Below are 23303 nucleotides of genomic sequence, written 5' to 3'. Positions count from 1 at the left end.
TATTTTCGCTTTAATTAAAGTTTTTTATTAATATATATATTAGTTTAATACAAGCTTTTAATATGGAGTTATTCGAGTATGTGTAATGGTGGCTTTTAGGGATACCACGTGATATCCTTTCGTGTGGTCGCATTTGCATTAAATTAAATATATATTCGAATAACTTTTAATATAAAACATGCATTTAATTGAAACTTATATTATTAAAAAGTTTTAATTAAAACAAAAATAACGATATAAACTTTATATATTAAAATATAAAATTAAATAAATTATTAAAGTTAATATATTTAATATAATTTTAAAAAAAAACTTTATAAAAAAGTTTTTTTATAATTATATTTACATTTAATTAAATATATATATATATTTAAATAATTTTTAAAATAATATATATAATTAATTAAAAATTATATTATTAAAAAGTTTTAATTAAAGTAAAAATAATGATATAAATTTTATATATTAATTTACGAAATTAAATAAATTATAAAAGTTAATACATTATAATACATTAAAAGTTAAAAATAAATGGGATGTATTTAAATGTATTAAATGTATTAATAAGCTTCGATAGTAAAACGAGGGTATATTAATAATAATAGTTAAAATAAAATAAAAATATTATATATTAAATTTTATTTTATTTTATTTTATTTTATTTTATTTTTTTATGGTATTTTATTTTATGATATTTTATGGTATAATTATAATTATTATTATAATAATGGTTATTATAAATTACATTTTATTTAATTATATTATATAACGTTAAACCACGCTAAAATTATTGCCGTAACCCATTTTATTTTACAATACATTTAATTAAATTTTAACTTAAATTTCACTTTATTTTAAAACTTATTTTAATGTGTTAAAATTAAAGATTTAAAAAACAAATTTTATTTATTTTTATTTTTTATTATAAAACTTATGGTTTATATATTTATATTTATAAATCATAAAAAAAACGTTTTTTAAATTTTAATTTTAAATAATTTCGTATATTATAAAACAAATTAATATAAATTTAAACTTTTAATAAAATTATATCGATAATAATATAATAAATAATAATAACGTTTAAAATATCTTATATTTTAATTATTTAAAATTAATTTTTTACTTTTATTACTTTTTTATTTTTTTTATATATTTATATAATATTACGTTATAATATTACAAGTTTTAACGTTTAAAAATATGTAATAATTTTAAAACGTTATATTTACGCGTTTACATTTACGCGTTTATATTTACAATTATTTACAACCATTTATAACCACGTTTAAAATATCTTTTATTTTAATAATTTAAGGTTAATTTTTTATTTTTGTTATTTTCTTGTTTTTTTTACATATTTATATAACATTACGTTATAATATTATAAATTTTAACGTATTTATTACAATTATTATATATAATTAATGTTATAATTAATTTTAATTTAAAACGTATATGTTTTATATATAATAATTTATTTAAATGATTAAATTAATATTTATTTTTTATATAAAAATTTTATTTATTATATTTTTAATTAATTTAATTATTAATATAACCGTTTAAATAAAAAATATTTAAAATTACCTTAAATTAAAAATTTAAAAATGTTTTAAAAAAGTGTGTTAAAGTGTAATTAATTGGAAAAAAATGTAGTTAAAAAAAGTATTTTTTTTTAAACCATTTTTAAATTTTTAGTTTAAACTTGTTAAAATAATTTAAAATGCAATTAATTAAATTTTAACTTAAAAAACTTTAATAAAATTTTATTTTATTTTAAAATACATTTAATTAACGTAAAAAAAAGTTGTTTTTTACAGTAATTTTATTAATTTCAATTAAATTAAATAAAAAAAAAATGTCGATTTTTATATAAAAAAATCGTAACATAATAACTTTTTATAAACTTAAAATATTATTTAAAACTATTATTATAAAATTATTTCATACATGTATTTATTACAATAAACCATTATTACAATTATGTTAAAATTAAAAAAATAAATTAAATTTATCCAAAAAAAACTAATATAAAAAGTATATAATATATTATGTAAAATATATATAAGTTTTTTTATTATTTATTTATATTATTAATAATTTTTTAAATATTTATTTTAAAAATTAAAATAAAATATTATTATTTTAATTAAAGTATAAAAGAATTTATTAAATTAATTGTATAATTGTTTAAATTTATTTCGTAAAAATAATATGTCATATATACATGATGTATATATGGGATTCCAAAGTGGTCATAAAAGGTATCACGTGCTAGCCTCTTTGTATAAGACTTATTAATATTAACACAACATGCCAACTAAAAACTATATAAAATTTAAGAAAACGCATGTACTCGCAAGCTCGCGCAAACGTTTTCACGTGCTCGTAAGTTCGCACGGTAAAATCTATCGGAAACATTTAATTTTTTATTAATTTTTTATCATTTATTAATCAATTATTTATCAATTATTTACTAATTATTTATTAATTTTTTATAATAATTTTAAAAAATTTAAACGTAAAAAATGTTTTTAATAAATAAATGTAATTTACATTATTATTTTTACATTAAATAAAATTATAATATTATATTAATTATAATATTTAAAATAATATATTAATAAAATTATTTAATTAAATATATATATACGTGTAAATAAATGTTATTATTAAATTTATGTATTTTATATATATAAAGTTAAAATTAAAACTAAAATTAAAATAAAAACAATATTTAATTGGTTAATTTTTTAAAATAAAAAAAATTACATGTATATAATTATTTTAATATTTTTACAAATTTTAAGTTAAATCGCATATAATTTAAACAATAATTTTTATTTTTTTTTAATTAAAATATTAATAATTTTAAAAAAATATTCGGATAAAAATTCGTAAAGTTATTATGGTATAAAGTTAAAAAAGGTATTAATTATATATATAACGCATATTAATTAAGCTTATATTATATTTTTACTTTACTATTACTTTATTAAATATAATGCCACTTATTTTTTTATTTTAATGTGTTAAAACTAAAGATTCGAGGAACGGCGGGGTTTCGCCTGCCTTCGCCTCCCTTTCGTTGGCGCCACAAGCGCCACAAAACCTTTAATTTGTATGTTTATATTTATGGGTCTTAAAGAAGGCGTTTTTTAAATTTTAGTTTTAACCACTATTTAACATTTTAATTATATTTGGTACATATTTAATAAAACTATATTAATAATAATATAATAAATAATAATAATGTTTAAAATACTTTTTATTTTAATTATTTAAGATTAATCTTTTACTTTTGTTATTTTCTCGTCTTTTTTATATATTTATACGGCATTACATTGTAATATTATAAGCTTTAACGTTTAAAAATACGTAATAATTTTAAGGTTATACCCACACATTTACACCTATACGTTTGCATTTATAACCATATTTAAAATACTTTTTATTTTAATTATTTAAGGCTAATCTTTTATTTTTGCTATCTTTTTGTATTTTTTATATATTTATATAATATTACGTTGTAATATTACAGGCCTTAACGTCCAAATAACTTTAAAACGTTATACTTACGCATTTACACTTATATGCTTATACTTGCAACCACGCGTTTACACCTATAACCACCCATAACCACGTTTAAAATACCTTTTATTTTTTAGTTCGAGGCTATTTATTCAATTGACCGGTTTTTTTAACCTTTTTTATATATTTATACGATATTACGTTGTAATATTATAAGCTTTAACGTTTATTACGGCTATTACGTTACGACCGGTACTATAGCTAATCTTAACCCGAAACGCGTACGTTTTATTTATTAACTTATTTAAATAATTAAATTAATACCTACTTTTTATATAAAAACTTTACTTATTATAAATGCGTTAAAATTAATGTTTTTAATTAATATTTTTAATTGATTTAATTATTGCTATACCAAATAAGGGGAAAATATTTAAAATTACCTTAGACTAGAGATTAGAAAATAGTTTGGGGGGGTGTGTTAGGGTGTAATTGGCTGAAAAGTTATGTGGCTGGGGGAGGTATTTCCCCCCGAACCATTTCCAATTTCTAATCTGAGCTCGCTGAGATAACTATTTTCTTGATTTTAGCACAGTTGTAATAATGGTCCACCGTACCTGCCTTAGAAAATTCAAAGCTTAAAAGCTTAGACCCACTCGTCTAGGTACACCCTCAGACCCTGCAGGCACTTTACGCGGGCCACGTGCGGTCGCGATTTATTTAAGTTACAAGGTGGGTACATCGGCTCTACATATCCTCATCCCCGCCATGAATAAGAATTATCGCGTCGTAAAGCTGAGAATTTACACAACAAAGAGTAATTTACAATTTACAAATTGCCATCAGCAAAAAAAAGGTGATTGGATATTTCCCATGAATTAAGATGGTAAGTTGTTTTTATTATATTCTCTGTTGTTTTCATTAAAGTACCACACTCTTCATGTTTAATCATAAAGGATTTATAACTGTGAAGTACATCTCAAACGTTGTATAGTTATAAGCCTCTTGATAGTCCTTCAAATTTCACGTTATACAAAAGCATCCGTTTATTACTCATTTTCTCACTTCGGTATAGGATGTCAATGATATCGACCTATCTCTACGCTTCAAACATGGCATTCATACCATATTCTTATTTGTCGATCCATCAAGACCTTTTGGAAGCATAGCAGAAGATCTTTTGGAAGCTCTGACGGCACGCTACCCATCGGGATTGACTACTTCCCTTTCCTCACCGGACAAGACCGAGCTACCGAATGATCATCTACAGATCAAGTTCGCCTCACCAAAGATACCTACTGACCTCAGCCAAGGTTGGAATCCTCTTGAAGTTGGAGAGAATGATACCCCGGTTAGCAAAGGCATCAAGGACAACAGCATTTTAGCGTTCGCATTCTGCCCTGAGGATGCAGATGAGGACTACGAGCCTGAGTTCACAGTCGAGTTCCCTAGCTTCGACGAGGAAATGGAGGAGCAATGAGGATAGTAGTAGAGGGATGATGTTTATGAGACATGACTTGGGATACGATGGCTAGCCGTGATGGGATGCAAGTTCGGAAGAGGAGCGGCTTTCGGATCTCTAGAGACGCGGAATAGGCAGTTCTGAAACTCATAATTAGGAAAACCTTGTGCAATCTTGCCGTAATTCGAGGATGGAATGACAACCGCCCTATGGGTTATCCCAGAGGCTCGTATTGGCATATGAGATTTAAATAAGAAATCGACGGTAAATAATATGCAGTAAGGCACTCAAATTAGGTAAACCAAACATGAGTGAAGTTGTTGCTATTTTTGTTGATTGCGTCGGGAAGTTTAAATCCCAACCTACAATATTCAAATATTGAATGAAGTAGTTTGCCAATAATCAATAAAAGGTATGAAGCTGAATCTGTTTGTGCTTTCGGTTCGTATCGGCACATTTAGCAACAAGAAACCGACGCGCGGTTAAGGATCCCAAAGCACTATAATGTCCGAGAGCCGGTCTTTCTGTTAGTGGGCATGGAGGTGGGCTAAGTGGAACATCGGTACCTAATATAAGGTACCAGAGCCACCAGGGGCCATCAGGGGCTTAGGCATGTAAGAGGATCGACCCCTATTTTTATCTTTTTTTTTTTTTTCTTCCTAAAAACTTCTTTGACAACACACAACTACAGTACCTAGTTCAGTTATGCCTGAAATGTTTTTTCTTTTCCTTCTCAAGTACCATTCTTAGGTACAATTTGTTATCAATAGGCTTCGGCCATATGCCGTCTTCTACATGTCCCCTGCGACTCTTCTTCGCAATGCTTTGCGAGCCCTCATTCCTCTCGCTGTAGCTTGTACTTTTTACTTGTATCTTTATCCTGTCTTTCTTGGCTGTGCGTTCCCACTCCCACAAACAGAGGACAACGTCGCCGCGTTTCAGGACACGGTCCGACAGCATGTCCTTCCGCATTCGAGTATTGCAGCACCGTTTCGGCTTCTCGCGCTTGGTGATCCCCAGTTAGAGGGTGATACGTCTATCCCAAATTATAACCGCGAATCTTTCCCTCATTTGACATGGGCTATTCGTCATCTTACCTACAAGACTGATCACCCGTCCCTGCGTAAACGCTTACGACAGGTGGTTCACGATATTGTCGACGTCTTCTTCGACGATATTCCCGACACGCTTGAGTCGATTCGCAAGCGAATAGACTTGTTTGGAAACGATTTCTACCTTGCCCACATTTATCGAACGCTACGATGGTGGACAAAACCCACCCATGTTACTGTTCTGGGGGACTTGTTAGGAAGCCAATGGATCAAGGAGAAAGAGTTCAACCGGAGAAGTTGGAGGTTTTGGAACCGTTCGTTTAAAGGGGGCGAGCGTGTCCCTGATGAAGTTGCTGCCTATCCTGCTGAGGAATATGATTTAGCTGGATTATTGGGTGTTGAGGATGACAATGCTGCAGCCTGGCGCCGCAGAATTATCAATGTAGCCGGCAATCATGATGTCGGCTACGCTGGTGACCTGACGGTTGAGCGACTGGAGCGATTCGAACGTGTCTTTGGCAAGGCCGCATACGAGCTGCGATTCGAGTTACCCATTACCAACCCAGCAGCCAATGCGACTATCTACAACGAAGAGACAAACCCAGATTCCGATCGTTTAGCCCCTGAGCTCCGGATTCTTAACGTCAACAACATGAATCTTGATACCCCGGCTGCCGACCAGAGCCTCCAAGACAAAACGTATGCCTTCGTAAACGATGTCATTAATACGGCCACTGCGGTCGAGTATCAGGGCCAGTTCACTCTTGTCCTAACACACATACCGTTGTACAAACCTGAGGGCGTTTGCGTTGATGCCCCTTTCTTCGACTTCCATGCTGGTGGCGGTGTTAAGGAGCAGAACCATCTATCGGCAGATGCGTCTCGTGGATTCTTGGAAGGTATCTTTGGGTTGAATGGTGATCCAGGCGCACCAGGGCACGGTACAGGTCGCAAAGGTGTCGTGTTGAATGGGCATGATCATGAAGGCTGCGATACATACCATTATATCAACCAAAAGGAAGAGGGTGAGGAACGTCAATGGCGAGTTACTCGGTGGCCCACTGCCAAAGCAGACGAGCTTCCTGGAAAATCCGGAGTCCCAGGTCTAAGGGAAATCACTGTTCGAAGTATGATGGCTATGTATGGCGGTAATGCCGGCTTGCTCAGTGTTTGGTTCGAAGAGGATACCTGGGAGTGGAAATACGAGTTCGCCACTTGTGCCCTAGGTCGTCAATATTTTTGGTGGTTTGTCCATGTATTTGACCTAATCGTGATTCTTGCCACTGTGGTCTACGTCGCCTTGCGGGCAGCAGTAGCGGCAGGTTTTGATATCGATAGATGGCCGGCAACGAAAACCGATGCCCCTCCTGTTACAGTCAGCGTTACCCCAAACGGAAATGGTGTAAAAGCGCCCGTTCGGGCTGGTAACGGCGAAGCTAAGAAGGTATAGATTATCTTGTATAACAAGTAACGGATCTACAGCACGGAAGTGTAACGAGTCATGAGTACCTTGTACCAATATAAAACATAGATTAGACAACTAGTAGAATACCAATATTAGTATCAGCATTGTTATACGTATGAATTCCTCCTTTCTTATACGTGATTTGAGTTTCAAGTATAGAATTCGAACTACCTAGGTTAATAAATGAAACGAGTGTCTTGGGCCTCATTATAACTTAAAATCAATAACCACAACATCAACTCGTGGGCTCGACTCTATATCTGCTCCATTAGTAGCTCGTGTGAACACCGATAGTACGTTGTCATAATCTAGCCGCGTAGTGTCAACTAAGGGCTCCGTCGGCGGGAATCCGTTCTCCCGCCACACGAGCTCGTATTCGGAGTAATTAGATGCCTTAGATGCCTTTAAGACTGTCAATACTGGCGTCGTGTAGTCCGGTAAGATAAGATACAAGTCGTCATCTTTGCTCACGGCTAGCTGTCCTCTCTTGCCTCCTTTTACGCCCTGGACGTGAGGGAGGGCATGTTGCGTCCAGACGCCTGCTTTTTGGTTATCACTTCTTAGCACATATTTCCATAGCAACAATTAGGGGAAAGGGAAAGGCGAACGAGGGGGGAAAAAAAGGATAGACAAACCTTTCGGTGATCGATAATAATGTTTCCACTTCTGCTCACCATCTACTGCATCCCGATTCAACACATGTACCCCTCCCTCATGATCGATAGCCTGCGCTTCCTGATTCGAGAGCCCCGAGCCCTTAGGAATCTCAAACGCCACGATTCCCGGTGCATCAGGCTGTACACTCTCGCCCTTCGCCAAATCCGCAATCAACTCTCCCGCCCCGTTCCGCCACGACCAGCCCCCATCGTCGGAGTACGCATAGCAGATATTATGATTATTCTCAGCGGAATTCGGTCCGCGTTGTTGCTTGTGCTTGATATCTAGAGGGTCGTCCCAGCCCTCGTACCACACGAAACCTCGGTATACCCACGTCGCGTGTAGCCGGCCGGCGCGTATGTCTAGGCCGTGGATATACGGGTTATTATCGATACCTTTTAGATTCGTGCCTAGAACCGTGTACCCATAGGAACTATCTTTCTGCGGTCCATATACAGCCAAGTGGTCGTCGCCTAGACCGGCCTTGCCAGTGCGGAACGAGAAGAGTAGGTTGCGGTTCAGTTGTACGAAGCGCGGGTATGTGACATAGCTAAGTAGCTCGTCGTGTTCTTCCCCGAGACCGGGGAGCTGCGATAGGTGTGGTGTGAAAAGAGAGGCGGACCACAGGAAGGATTCTGGGGTGTGGGCGACGCCGGGTTGGGAGTAGCGATATCTTATTCTACCATGTTTGTAAGTACAGAGCCTAGTAACTACGTATTTTAGGTATATCATGATATCATACCTATCGCAGTGGTGGTCATACGAAAGATGGATGGTGCCGTCTCCGGGACAGATACCGAGCTTACTTCTTACTCAGTATGCTTCCTTTCTCTACTCTTGAGATATTTGTTTATATTACCTGTATAGTGTTGTGCCCATCATCTGTTGTCTGAGGATAATCCTCAAAGATGAGAGTCTCCCACTTTCCCTCCGGAAGTTTCCTACGTGATAGATGGATATACAGCGGCTCTTGAGCGGAGTCCACCGATAGAGAGCTGTAGAAGCTTGCATACTGCCACCCGTTGTATGATTGGATAACATCTTGCTGAAACGCGTTGCCGTTCAGGACGCAGTTCCGGTGCGTCGGGTCCAAGCCAAGGACCGATATGGATGGTTCAGCCAGCATTTTCTTTTCTACTATTCCGTTAAAGAAAAATATATGAATGATAACAAAAGATAAGCCTGGAAGGAATGTAGTAAAACGTGGCGCGCCGGTAGAAGATGTTAAGAGGCTAAATGCAATTACGAAGATCTGCCGTTTGATGTAACAGTATCGACTTCTAGAACGGATCGAGTGGTTCGTGATAGTGTCACAATAGATTGCGCGCAGCTTAGAGGTTAACAGATACTATATTCAATTGTGACTATAGCCTATCTCCGTAGTCGATCGATTTTACAACAACACTCGTATGATGGAGCCGATATTCAATTATGTATTGTTTAGACGACCAAGTGCCGGTATAGCAATCGCCCGAGCTGAAGGCCGATAGGATAGACAAAAGAAGTCTCGAGTTGAGGTGTGATCCGCAATAGTTGAACCGACCCATTAAACGATACGAAGTACCCCGCGCATGTAGGTGATGAGTAGGTGATGAGTATGAGATGGAGGATTTTATTCATATTATTCGATAACTACGACGTGCTGCTTCCTTTAAACATTGCCGTATACTACTTCAAGATAATTTTTGTAGCTTTAATATCTTGTGGTACGTATCTTTTATATTGTTCGCCCCTGAATGTATTTACACATATCTTCCTTGCATGCAATTCTATGTTTTAATGTTGTAATGAGCTCTCGAGGACCTACTTAAACTAAATAACCTCTATCTCGAATTGACTTCTTTGTAGTTGGAAGGAATATATCCCATCAACAATTACACCGGTATCAAGATTGTCGTATATTATTATTTGTATAATGATATCTTCACCATCAAATACGAAAGCTCTTCATATTCGTCATACGAAGTAATCGTCCCTAAGCCTACCTTTATTCGGTTGGCCCCGGCTTGTCCCCCCCGCATTGAGCCTAAAATGAAGTCCATCTCCGTAGTGGAGGTCGACCGTCACCCTGAACCGGTCAGGCTGGTTGGTCGGATCTACGCTAAAGAACTAGGAGAGCTTGCCACACCACCTCAATATTCGGCCCTCAGTTCCAACCCCCAGAGGTACATCTCCACTTCTCCTACAACCTCGACTTCTAACCCTGTCAGCATATACCTAGCGCTAGAAGGTGTTCTGCATTTGAACCATTGAAATTTATGTGATGGGACGATAATGGTTGGCATCTTTGCTGAGGATATAGAATCTGTAGTCGTGTGAAGTTTCCTATATCCAGAGAAGAGAATGTAGCTTCAAATATCTTAAATCTAAGCGCTATTGAATCTCTCCAGTAAGAATCTAACTCTAAATATATGGAATAATTCCCCAACCTTGGCTACTCCAGTCCCCAGATCCTTTAGCTTAGTGTCCCTGGCGGCCCATGGGGTAAAGAGGACCACAAAGCCTACACAAGGGTAGGCTATCGGTGTACTTGCTAGGATTTCCTCGGTACAGCGAGCCCCAGCGCCTTTCATCCAGGCTGTCTAGTTAATCTGTTTGGTGGAAGAATAATAGAGCCTGCCGATTTCCTATTTTCCACCCATCACATGTGTTCCCTAACGGGGCTCCAGGCCCCAGATCTCCCATTCCGCCAAGTTGTGCCTTATCCTGACCCTGGTCCCCCAATAACGTGGTACTGCAGCAAGGCGAGAGAAACCTCTATCGGCAGCTCACCCGCAGCGTGCATCTTTTAAAGGTAGGGTCTCGCCGCCCATCTCGCCCGGAACTACTTGTCTGTCCTCCTTCTCGCGTATCGCTAAATATTCCCGGACGATAGCGGCGTGCCTGTTCACGATAAAAGAGAGTATCGCGGACAAATAAGAGACGTTGAAATAGGGAATAGCGGTCTGGGATTTATCCCATCTGTCGACAATCATGCCGTCCTTATTAAGGTATATCGTCAAAAATGACGCGATGAAAAATGATCCTAAGGAGATATATGGATGGAGGGTCTATCTTCTGGCCTGTTCTGTAAGCAATTGTTCTTTTATAATAAAATCATCTCTTATATAGGTAACTAACAGATGTTTTATTAGGCTTGCTTCGGCGCCATGTCTTTTGGTTGGGATAGCGGTGTAATCGGAGGAGTTATTAATCTTGACTCATTCATAGCGTAAGTCTCCCTATAAGAAACTACATTTTTGTAGTCTCAACTTAGGCTCAGAATAATTTCTAACATTCCCCTCTGTAATAGTGCATATGGTCTAGGGAGTAAAGACGATGTGGCGACGGCCAATCTTCAAGGAAATATTGTTTCGGTATTACAAGCTGGATGCTTCGTAGGCGCTCTCGTTGCTTACCCCCTAACGGATATTTATGGTCGCAGGCCCTGCTTGATGGGCGGTGCTCTCTTCACTCTTGCTGGCGTAGCTATGCAGGCTGCTGCTTCTGGTCATCTTGAGCCTATGTATATTGGTCGATTCATCTCTGGTAAGTCCGTCCTGAATTTATATCTACCACCTCTTTCGTACGCTAATATATAATCTATTAAATAGGTCTTGGTGTTGGTTGCTCTAGTGTCGTTAACCCAATATATGTTACCGAAAATGCTCCTAGAGCCATCCGTGGTCTGCTTACCGGATTATATCAAATGTTCATCGTCACTGGTGGTATGATAGCGTTCTGGGGCAATTATGCAGTCAGTATACACTTAAGTGGTCCTGCGCAGTACATTGTTCCACTGTCGATTCAAGGATTACCCCCTCTACTACTTTTCTCCCTTATGGCTATCTGCAATGAGTCGCCGCGTTATCTTGCTCGCAAGGATCGTTGGGAGGAAGCGAAGGCGGTGCTTACACGGATCCGACATCTCGCGCCTGACCATCCCTATCTACAAGATGAATTCCAGGAGATTGCCGATCAACTTGAGTACGAGCGACGTCTGATTGGTGACGCTGGTTTCTGGACGTTACAGAGGGAGATGTGGACGATCCCCACAAACCGGAAGCGAGCTATCCTGAGCATCGTGCTCATGATTTGCCAGCAGATGACAGGTACTAACGCTATCAACACATATGCGCCGCAGATTTTCAAGAATCTTGGCATCACGGGTACCTCCAACTCGTTACTTAGTACCGGTGTTTACGGCATTGTTAAGGTCGTAGCGTGCGCCTTGTTCTTATTGTTCATGGCCGACTCTCTTGGCCGCCGCCGCTCGCTGCTGGTCTCATCCGTCGGGCAGGCTTTCTGTATGTTCTATATTGGTCTATACGTACGCATCTCGCCGCCCGTCGACGGAGCCCCTGTGCCAAGCGCCGGCTACTTCGCATTGGTCTGCATCTTCGTTTTTGCCGCCTTTTTCCAATTCGGATGGGGCCCTGCCTGCTGGATTTTGGTCTCAGAGATTCCAGCTGCTCGCCTACGACCCATGAATGTCGCACTAGGAGCTGCCACACAATGGTTGTTTAACTTTGTGGTGGCTCGCGCTGTGCCAAACATGCTAGCTACCGTCGGAGAGCACGGATATGGTACATACTTAATCTTCGGTAGTTTCTGCGTGTGCATGTTTTTCTTCGTCTGGTTTTTCATCCCCGAAACCAAGGGTGTTTCGCTCGAACATATGGATGAGCTTTTTGGAGTTCCCGAAGAAGAAAGATTAAACATTACCGAGGGTACGAAGCGAGATATGTCCAGGATTGAAGTTGAGGAACATTCCAACCGGTCGGATAACAAAAGCGTTTAAAGGAAACGATGGTTATGAAACTGGAGATACCCTTTCATGCTAGTTAAGCTATTATAGCTCTAGGTAGCTAGCGATCTGCCACTTTAAAAAAAGAAATTATTTTACCCGATCTCGTCTTTCTGCCAACCCCTTAACTTGTGATTGGTATATAAGGTAAGGACGTACTTAATGTATCCCTTATATTTGGGCAATTGATAACTCTACTACCTCGGGTGCACCAAGCATAGGATGTATATTCTATTAAATCTATTAGATATTCATACCGTCAGATACTCGTTCACGTCACTTACAGATACACTTACAAGGATTACTATGGATTCAACATCTCAAATTTGTACAATTATTCGTGCTTGTAATCTGAGTAATGACTCCCGCGCGAAGTCCTTCCACAGAAAACATAATGTCCTACTCCAATTGGCCAAAAACAAGCATGATAAGTAGTAATCAGCCACATATACTCCTTTGCACAGAATATAGTTTATTTATTGTTCGGCATAGTATAATGAATAGAAGGCCTCGAATCAACAGCACTCCGGACTCCAATGCTGGACATGTCAATCTCACAGAGTCATCAATAATAGATAAATATTACTACGACCCAGTTGTCGTTTTTAATCCCACAGGTACTAAAACGCCCCTTTAGCTCGTCCATCCTGATTTTAGATAAGTTCTCGTCTTCGTTGGGTCAGCCCAACACCTAGTAGCGGGTGATCGCCAAGTATATGCGCTTCGCGCTCGCGGGTTTAAGTCCGGCCAAAATGCTTTCACATCCATTCCCGAGGTAGTCAACATATACGTAGCAGCAGTTCGTCGCTAGAATTGTTAAGAGTATCAATATTTTCCATGCCGAACTCCTTAAGGTTGCTACGGCATCGAGCAAGGAGTAGGTACATAAACATCTTAACCGATGGAAGGAATTTCGTCGAATAGAACCTCGATTCTATGAGGCTCAGGGGCAACATTATACTATGCTTGGGCAGGATCATGTCTTTAGCTTTTCTGACAAGCTACGGGCAGCTTTAAGGGATAGATGACTATAGAAATGCCTTCACCGATAAGGATATATTCGCAACATTCTCATCATCTTGTTGATAGGGACTAGCATATGAGCTTTATATGATGATCTAGCAGCTAATACGGCAGGGGTGGTTAACCTAGACGGTATTTTAGCTCTATCGAAATTATAGGAGGATCGGATATAAATATCTCTGGAACGTCTGAATTATGTTTATAGTTCGCAATTCTAAGCAGGGACGTAAGCATCTTTTCGCTCGGAATGGCCCCGGGAGATAGTTAGTTTAGGTACCTAATTGGTTATCTTGCAACGCTATAAATACTTCGATCGAGATGAAGTGGTATTACCAGTTCATCGATCATAGTATTAGGATTGAAATGGACACAAATCTCCCATAAACTACCCACCCAGCGAAAAAAGCTGATGCGGCTACTTGTTGACGTCTTGCTACGGCTTTGAAAAAGTTAGCAGATTCTATTGAAGATACCGATGGTACCATACACAGATATAGATACCTATATTGTGAGATAATCAAAAGAAGATATAATTCATTTCTTTGTGAGGTTACTAATAACACAAAGGCAACAATCTAGGTAGGCTTTAACCTGAATATTTTCAGGTTTCTGGATGGGGTAGAAGGCCCTTACACGGGAAAGGAAGTTGCTCAGTAGGTAAATTCAGAACCTCAATCAAGAAGTACGGAAAAAAGAATTATTGAACCAATCTATAGTTGTTTAATCTTCTATCGGAGAAAATTCGTCGCTATTATGCCACAGGCAATATTGTCACTCAAGTCTCTTCGAATAGACACACGCGTACATATATTACCGAGAATCCTACTTAGAAGATCATGAAACCGGCTCTAGGACGTGAGTACGTTTGATATTATATGGTATCTTTAATTGACCCCTTGGTCTAGGTTTTAACTTAACGTGAAGTTGTGATGTAAGCTGTTGAATGAGTGGGCAAGGGGCTACTTTAAGATATAGCACAAGGTAGAATGTATAAAAGACGTACCTCCTCACTCACACAGTTGATAGAAGTTGATAGACAGAGTCAATGTTTAAAATACGGCTCGTATACCGTATCCTTTTAGGACAAGCCGTCAGCACCAGGCTATGCCATCCTACTTAATTTGCATAGAATAAGTAGTGATATTAAGAGGATTCATTCTTGTAAACATAAGATTAATTATCAATAGTTACTTGGTTAATTTCTGCGAAGTCAGACTGGTTTTTAGATATATACAGCCAATTGAATAGTATGTGGACATTAGATGTTAGCGAATCGGCGTGTAAAGTCACTTCTCGCCTGTCTCTGATTTGCGTAGATTAAGAAAATGTTTGAAGAAGCCACCCTCTAACAAGCCAAACGGCCATGCTGATAAGCATGAGAATAAAAAACCATGATAAACAACCCGCTGTTACATGATCCCGGAAAGTTTGCGCCGCATCGCCTTTGCTATTATTATGCGGGAATGGGCGATCAGGTATAGGGACGTTCAGGATTTTGCATAGTGGCTCCCACCCTTGGCTGACCTCGTAAAAGAATAGCTTCTCTGGAGGTACGACCTGCCTTAGATGTTCCTCGTGCCTGCGAAGCGTGTCCTCTTCAATCTTATCCTGGTGGTAGCGCCATTTCATAATTTGATGGAAGCGTTCGCGCCAAACTCCGTAAACTTGAGTCTTATGCAACCATAAGACCACGATAGGGAGATACCACGTCCCCATTAGACTATTCAGATAGTTCATACTCTTCCACCAGGATTTTTCCTCTCTGGTCGTTGCTATCACTATGGCGTCGGGATAGACGCGCATGATTTCAGGGGTGAGAGTCGCAGCGGGGCAGTCCATGGTTGCAACATAGCCGTCAAGCACCTCCGAGATGAGCCAATCAAGCTTCTTCTGTTCAGAGAACGTCTGCACCTTTGGAGCGAGCTCCATGATATCGAGCCAAGCTTTTATTTGAATAATTGGGCCCCCGAGGGACTGGATCCCGGAGTCGTGGACGGGGCCATCGAGAAGAATGGTGAGAGCTTCGTTAAAAGTCTTCGTGCCGGTACGTGACCTGTATGGAGTTAACGATATTTCTTAAGAGTCACAACGGTACATGTACACTGCGCTATAATAATTCGGCCCATTTCATGCCCAGGGACATATGGTCCTAGAGTAAAATATTATGCGACTCGCTTGGACTTACATTCCAGCACCAATGACGCGAAACTTGGTCCCAGGCGGACCCGGTAGCGAAGGACCTTGACCCATTATGACGACTTCGATCACCAATTAGGTGTTCATACGACTCCACAGGACTGCGATTTCAATGTCGATATCTCGATGTTCTAGACGCTCGAACTGTCAAAGTATTAATGGCGTCGTATGAGCTGAAAATGGTGTCATCAATGGTGTCAATAGCATTTTTATACTTTTGCCAATCGTACCCCCGTACGTAGCTCTCGACAAGCTGCAGCAAGGTTACAGAGCGCCAAGAACCGGGAAACGTATAGATGATGCACGTTTCTCGATTATATTGCATTGGTTACACGGGTGATCTTGATGGCTAAACTGCGTATACTACGCATGCTTGAGTATCTACAGGGCTTATGGTCAATCACTCACTGCCGAACGACTGAACCGGCTTCCTCATGCACTTTAATCGGTCTACAATATAGTTTCCTAGCAGGCTTATTGCCTCGTCTGTCTATACCGTAGCAACATTCTCCGAAAAAATCCCCAAAAATCCCCAAAGCTCTCATCTTCTGCTTCAGCTGTACGCGAGTGCCAAGCCGGCTGAAAGTAGACCCAGGAACGCAGATCTGGCATTCCTTAAGGCTTGCCATATGCCGACGCAGATCAAGCTGAGCAAGATCAGCATAATCCCTCTCGTGATAATCTATAAATCAGGGTGATCGTCGCTCCTAGTTTCGCGAAATGGCTAATAGGCGGGCTTTCAAGGCCCGTATAATGCAACGAATTGGTTCCCGGACTTAGGTAGCCTAGGTGGTAGCAACGTTGCCCTTTAGCATTTTCGAATTCGGATAAGAAAATAGGAAGCCTCCATATCGCATCGGACCATAGTTGGAACTGTCGGAACCTTCACAGGAAAAACAGCGGATAATATGTTCCCTAGCTAGTCAAGACTTACTGATACAGCCACTTCGTCACAATCTCACATTTTAACGCTGGCCGAAGTTGATACTCATCTTGTGCCCTTCGGGCAGTAATGCGCTTCAATTAAAGCAGACAACTAGATTATGAGTAAGTAATCATATATTAAGGTCCATGATTTTTCATGTTTTCCAAAGCGTCGTAGAATAAGACACTCACTGTTTACAATATTTCATAAACTATATCACACTTCTACCAGACATCTCGTCCCCTATCAATGAGAATTGTCTGAAGAGTGTAATGAAGATTTCAATCCAGTAATAGTACAACGAGTTATCTTTATTGTAGTATTAGGAACGCCGCGATCTATAATGTTTGGCTAGCTATCAATAATATTTCACAGATAACTTACTAGAAGCTCAGAATAGGTCGATTAAATTTGTTTGTTCGCGCTGTACCATGAGAGTTATTTCTGTCTCTAACTCTTGTTGGTTATCAAAACTGCATATTACGTTAGAAACACATAGTCTACCACCTAAGCGTATATAATGAGATTCGGTTTAAGACTTTATATATTTTATATTTTACGAATTTAATACAGAGTAATAACTCTTTCGCATATGTTTCTTTATGAAATCCTCTCAATCTTGCTGTTATGGAGAAGTTCCATAATAGAATCGCTAAGTCATAAGATCACAAGGTTGTCCTGAAAGACACTTTAAGACAGGTAACTACAGAATCACGCGGTCGTACATATTGAAAGTACCTTGTGTTCTAGATGTCTCATTTGGAAACTTTACATATACCAGGTTTTCGTAAATGATCGTCTTATACTTGAAGTGATGACTTAGAATAGCCCTACGAACGGCATCAGCAACAGACAACTGTAATTATATGAAATTCAACTATAGTATAAAGAGTCACTTTTATATGATAATTATAGGTAGGTAGCTTTGGTTTGTATGGATTCTGGGGCTTACTATATAGGTGTTACATAGCAACCACCATAACAGTCCAGTCAGTGGATTACAACAAATTCAATACGGCCTCGTGGCGCAACGGTAGCGCGTTCGACTCCAGATCGAAAGGTTATCCGTTCAAATCGGGTCGGGGTCAGATATTTTTGCTGTTGGGATGTATTATCGTGGGAACCCGTGGATCGGTTTCTAGTGCTTGGGTCTAGACGGTCTGAAAAGTGTATGCCCTCAATTTAGAGTGCAAACACTTACCTGTCTAAGTGGAGTAGCCCTAAACGCCTTGTATCCTGAGAGGAGCCGGACCCGGCGCTAGATACGCATACGTACGCGCGCGACTAGTCTAGGGCTATCTTGGACGCTTAAGTTAGCCCCTTATCCTTTATCGAGTAGTAGTTTGAAGCTGACTGTCGATGTTAGTTTTATTGGCACTCTGGATATCAAATGTCTTAGTTTCGTGTCTTTGATTTGTTTGATGCAGAGTAGATGGGTTTAAACTGGTAGCAAACAAGCTCCATAAATTCCGCCCTTGTCACTATATTAGCGGTTTGCTTAGAGTTAGGTACAGAAGTTAGTAAATCTCCAAGTTTTGACACTAGTTGGAATCATATGTGTTTTAGTCTGAGTGGTTCTTATGTAGAGCCTCATTAATCACTGTTCTATTTAAATATATGGTAAGAATGTAGACGTGTAACCTTTGTTATAAACAGCCTTGATGTTTGACTCTTTAGTTGGATATAGTTACTAATAACTAAACTAATGAGATAATATTCTGCTTAAAACGCCTATCTAATTTCATACTAATTATTCGGTTTGAGCTGTAATACCTTCGGCGACATGGAGGCTTATCTTTGGAATATAATCACACCTTTTAAATGCCGAAGGATTCGGATTCGGGTTTAGGCGTATAAAAGTTCTATACGGGTTTAGTTTAAATAATAAGGCCGGCGTGGCAGCGTTTTTCAAAAAATTTCTTTTATACCAAGACTTAACTCCGCTATTCAGTTTTTAGTTTTGGTTTTTAAAAGATAGAGATGAATACATGTACGGCCCAGTAACTTTCTACGTACGCTAAGGGCTGTAAGCTACCTGCCTATGTGGGTATGATCGTCGTGTTTCCGTGCTATAATCGTGTTTGCATTAGTTGATGCGAATGTTGCGTCCCTTTTAAGATAGGAAAAGTTTAGGATTTGAATCCTCTAAGAAAAGGTAGGTCGCAATCGTTGACTTGGTGAATGCTTTTATCGTATATCCAGGTAGTTATCGTTGCTCAATTCTTCTACCTTTTTGTAATTATGTACTCCTTTTAATTTTAGCGAACCCTTCCTATTTTAGGAGTAGAGTACCAGGTAGGAGGTAGTCTTTATCTTTCCTATAATAATATGGACACGACTGTGCTTTTCTTCTGGATCGGATTATCTTGCTGCAACTTGCAACTCTTAGATGAAGAATTTGTTACTTCAGCTTTGCAACTATAATAATTGAATAAGCGCCTTTCCACGTATTCGACTTGGTCATTTTTGACGTGTCATATTATGAGTAAATTTTTAAGAAAAAAATTGGTGATGATATAAACCCCATAGCACTGCAGGCTTATGTCGTGATCAATGTAGTCCTAAAACCTATACGCAGTGAAAGCCGAGAAGATGCATAACGTAGGCGCTATAGGTAAGTAAGCAACCTTACGAATCAAGTAAACTTCCCGAACTCGGCTAGATCTTCGGCTCCAAGCGCGAAGTTATGTCGCGGTAACATTCAACCCTTCTATCGCTGATATGCTCAGATGCAAGGTTGAACTCGGGGTGCAACCCCCCGTCTCTAGTATTATTTTTTCAACATCCTCAACTATACCCTCCCGTATAAAAGTCGATATTTTGGACATAGGGAATTACCGATGGCGACGACAATCCTATATCGTAAATATCCTAATTAGAAGATTACTACATTACATCATAACTGTACTATTCCAATGCTGCTTCTATATATGCTGGCTGTGTACCGAGCATATTCGTACGGTAAATACATAGTCGTGACTGGTGGATGGAAATTATTCTTGACGAGATGTACGGATTAATAGTAGATTCTTACGGCGGCAATAATTCAATTAGAAAGCAATCAGTATAGGTTTGTTCGACTACTGTGTACTTCTTTCATAAGTATGGCTCGGGATGTCGGATAGTCTCATGTATGCTCCGTAGATCATACTTTCGGGATGTCAGCGACAAGACTACACCCCGTCCGATGACAAACGGACTTTTGCCATAATTTACCATAGGTAGTTTACCATAATTTTAAAGTCGTACGCGTCTCGAGATCTTCGGCACAGTGGAGCTATATCATACAAAATTAGCATCATACAAGATTAGCTTGGTCTATCACTTGCATCGCTACCACTTGAACTGGGAAGCAGAGCACTGTTCTCTCGGGAGTCATGCCGGTGGGTATTATCCTCGTCGCGGCTTTGAAGGATTGCCTCTGGCTTCAACCAAACTGCCGGGTCAGGGACCTCGATCAACAACTTGGCCATCTTGGCAAATGCCTTAGAAGCTATATTAAATCGTTGAATTAGACTAAAAAAGAAGCTCGCCTAGGAATTCTGTCTAGTTTAGGTCCGCGCTACGGATCTCATATCCGCTGTTAGGCGGGCTTGGACTAAATAGCTTGATTTGGCGCCACCCGCTCGGGAGGTGGGAGAGGTCCCACAACGGACGCCTTCTCCCAATAAAGGTTTTCACGCCGGCGAAGTTTTATTACCATAATACACCACGAAGCATCGTCAATGGTTCATTTTCATTTCTTGTCCAGAATCGATCTAAGGCGGTCATACGGGAAGGACGTACTGCAGGACTGTCAGCTTCGGAGAATGTAGAGAGCAACTCGGATTTTAGACGGATATGAACTAGATGCACGTTGGACGGCGGCAGCGCTGTAATTGGGCGAGATGGTCGCCTAGACACGTTCAAGTGGTTGTGAGGGGGCAAACCCGCTGTTGGGGCCGAGACGAGCAAGATCAGCAGGGGAATATGAGGGTACAGAGGTTATATGTATTAATAAGGCCTCAAAGCCTAGCGATTGCGTTTTCCTACGATTGACATGATTGACAAGATTGACGCGATTGTCGTTCAAATACGAGAGCCTCACCATGCAAGACTATGCGCGCTGGCAGATGCTGGGCAGATTAGGTACTGGGTAGGCACGGGCAGATAGATAATGGAGACTGTTACGGATATTAGTAGATATTTGCAGCATATTTTTCCGTCCTTTTTTTTTATTTATCTTCTATATTCGTATACACCGACAGAACCTTGGGAATGAAAAATCGGAGCCTACGATGTGCCAAGCCTATAAATTCTTATGAAGACCTATAAGTATTATAAGTATAAATGGGGAACGTGGCTCGATTAGGAACTCGTTCCAATTTCTTTGATTAATGTGTGCATTGTCCTCTGCCCATCACTTGTTCCTATGGTGGCCCATCACACTTGGCTTCTCCGAGAGATCGTCTTGGAGGGTTTCTCTCACGGGCGAGGTGGACACGATCAGGAGACGCAAACACCACATCCGGTCCGTTTATCCCCAGAAAAATATTTTATTACAAGCTTATTGCAAGCCTATTGCACAAGTCTACTGCACAGGCGTATCGCAAGCGAGCAAGCTTGCGATTTGCCAGTTCGTCGAAATACCTACCTCACAACAAGCATACATACAACATACAACATACAACATACAGCCCAATATTCCCGCACCCTGCCAACCGTCTTTCGGTGATCGACTTTATTATTTCTGATGTGTCTTTCGCTACCACGGTTCTCTCTTTTTCCATCGAATTCCATTCCTGCGAATGGGGATGTGATACGATATCGGCCGAAAAGGTATCCCGCAGTCTTGGCTGCGTCTTTAACATCGCACCCTCGCAGGGCAGTGGTCAGACTCGGTAGGAGCCGACGATGCCGAATAAGACGGGCATTCTAGGCGAGCACCACGTGGTAAACGTGGTCAGCTTCTGTCTTTGGCATGTCTGTAGAATATTGGACGGGACATGCTTCCTAAATAAATTCGACCTAAGCCTGTAGGCACCTCTCTCTCTCCATTCGCTTAGGCGGCAACCCATTCCATCTATTCCCTGTCCCGTCCTGCCTAAGCTGCCTGTACATATGCAGTGTATGTATGAACATATGTAAGTATGTATATACTATTATATATGTATGTATATTTTATTTGCCTAGCTTCTCTGCTTGGCCTGCCTGGCGTTACCCGTCGCGCTATTGGCAAAGACCCTTACATAGTATTGTAGTAGTACTGTAGTAGGCAGGTGGTGTTGTGGGTCTATTCCGCCAGCCATCGTGAACTTATTGATGGATCGTGCATTAGAGCCAAATTGGGATGGATATTAAAGTTGTTAATCCACATAGACGATCCATCCCTCAAGGGACCTTGGACCTTGCTGAGCAAACCCCCCAGCATACAATTTCTAGTCTAGCTTCCCCAGAAACGGAGGGGAGAGCCATCACTTTGAATTTATTCTTTTATCAAACGCATCAAACGCACAATCTTCTCTTCGTCGCCTCAGCCACAGCTACAGCTTCAACTTCTAATACCTAAACACTCCTTCACGTATTCATATTCCCATCTCAACAAGAAATCTAAAAACACCGAACACAGCATCCCAATATAGTACTCGTAAGTTGAACTGACCCACGCTTCCGTATCGCCTAGGGTAAAAAAAAATTTGTCTGACTTGGCAGCAATAGGTGCACCTAATCCGCCGGCTATCATAGCATACATACATCCTACCCAGAGGAAAACATCATATATATCGACAATATGCAGATGCATACGTGTGGCAACTGTGGAACCGAGTACACGACAGGCAGCTGTTGGTACTGCCATCCTCAAAACAAGCCTCAAGTACCTATGCCTCGACATTTGGTAACAGCACACGCGACACATACCCATTAAGCGGATGATGCCATCTCCGCGTTAATACAAGGGGAAGAGAGCGTGTGTTGTTGGGTTTAAAGGAAAGGAAAAAAAAAGGACGACTTTCAATACGGGGTCCCACGGCCCCGGAACCAAAATCACTCGTTTAGTCTCTGAGGAGACTGCTTCACGAGACATGTTATTTCTCCTCCGTTACACTTTGCGTCTTTACTCGTCCGCTGTTCGATTTGGAACAGCACGCACACACATACCTAGACGTCAATTCGAGCTTTTGGCGTAATGAATCTACAACAGGCACCGGATTCCTTAATGGACA

General features: G+C 39.4%; 5 protein-coding genes across 5 annotated transcripts; 3 read left to right on the top strand and 2 right to left on the bottom strand.

Moving 5' to 3' along the window:
- Window positions 1–4417: 4417 nt before the first annotated feature.
- Window positions 4418–5014, top strand: GL218_07767 (uncharacterized protein; the record flags this gene model as incomplete). Its single annotated transcript, XM_033584540.1, has 2 exons — window positions 4418–4420; window positions 4610–5014. The coding sequence occupies 2 exons, from the start codon at window positions 4418–4420 to the stop codon at window positions 5012–5014; spliced, it is 408 nt and encodes a 135-aa protein (XP_033441273.1).
- Window positions 5015–5791: 777 nt separating this feature from the next.
- On the top strand, window positions 5792–7498 carry GL218_07766 (Protein TED1; the record flags this gene model as incomplete). Its single annotated transcript, XM_033584539.1, has 1 exon — window positions 5792–7498. One exon carries the CDS (start codon window positions 5792–5794, stop codon window positions 7496–7498), a length of 1707 nt encoding a protein of 568 aa, XP_033441272.1.
- A 222-nt stretch (window positions 7499–7720) lies between these two features.
- Window positions 7721–9296, bottom strand: GL218_07765 (uncharacterized protein; the record flags this gene model as incomplete). The annotated part of the gene is made up of 4 exons (XM_033584538.1): window positions 7721–8052; window positions 8149–8849; window positions 8913–8971; window positions 9030–9296. 4 exons carry the CDS (start codon window positions 9294–9296, stop codon window positions 7721–7723), a joined length of 1359 nt encoding a protein of 452 aa, XP_033441271.1.
- A 1847-nt stretch (window positions 9297–11143) lies between these two features.
- Window positions 11144–12950, top strand: GL218_07764 (Quinate permease; the record flags this gene model as incomplete). Its single annotated transcript, XM_033584537.1, has 4 exons — window positions 11144–11239; window positions 11305–11381; window positions 11463–11698; window positions 11764–12950. The coding sequence occupies 4 exons, from the start codon at window positions 11144–11146 to the stop codon at window positions 12948–12950; spliced, it is 1596 nt and encodes a 531-aa protein (XP_033441270.1).
- A 2346-nt stretch (window positions 12951–15296) lies between these two features.
- Window positions 15297–16229, bottom strand: GL218_07763 (putative nad dependent epimerase dehydratase protein; the record flags this gene model as incomplete). Its single annotated transcript, XM_033584536.1, has 2 exons — window positions 15297–16032; window positions 16165–16229. The coding sequence occupies 2 exons, from the start codon at window positions 16227–16229 to the stop codon at window positions 15297–15299; spliced, it is 801 nt and encodes a 266-aa protein (XP_033441245.1).
- Window positions 16230–23303: the final 7074 nt, after the last annotated feature.

The sequence above is a fragment of the Daldinia childiae genome (genome assembly GCF_008694065.1).
Source record: "Daldinia childiae strain JS-1345 chromosome Unknown Scaffold10, whole genome shotgun sequence".
Lineage (NCBI taxonomy): Eukaryota > Fungi > Ascomycota > Sordariomycetes > Xylariales > Hypoxylaceae > Daldinia > Daldinia childiae.
This window is presented reverse-complemented; position numbering and strand designations above follow the sequence as displayed.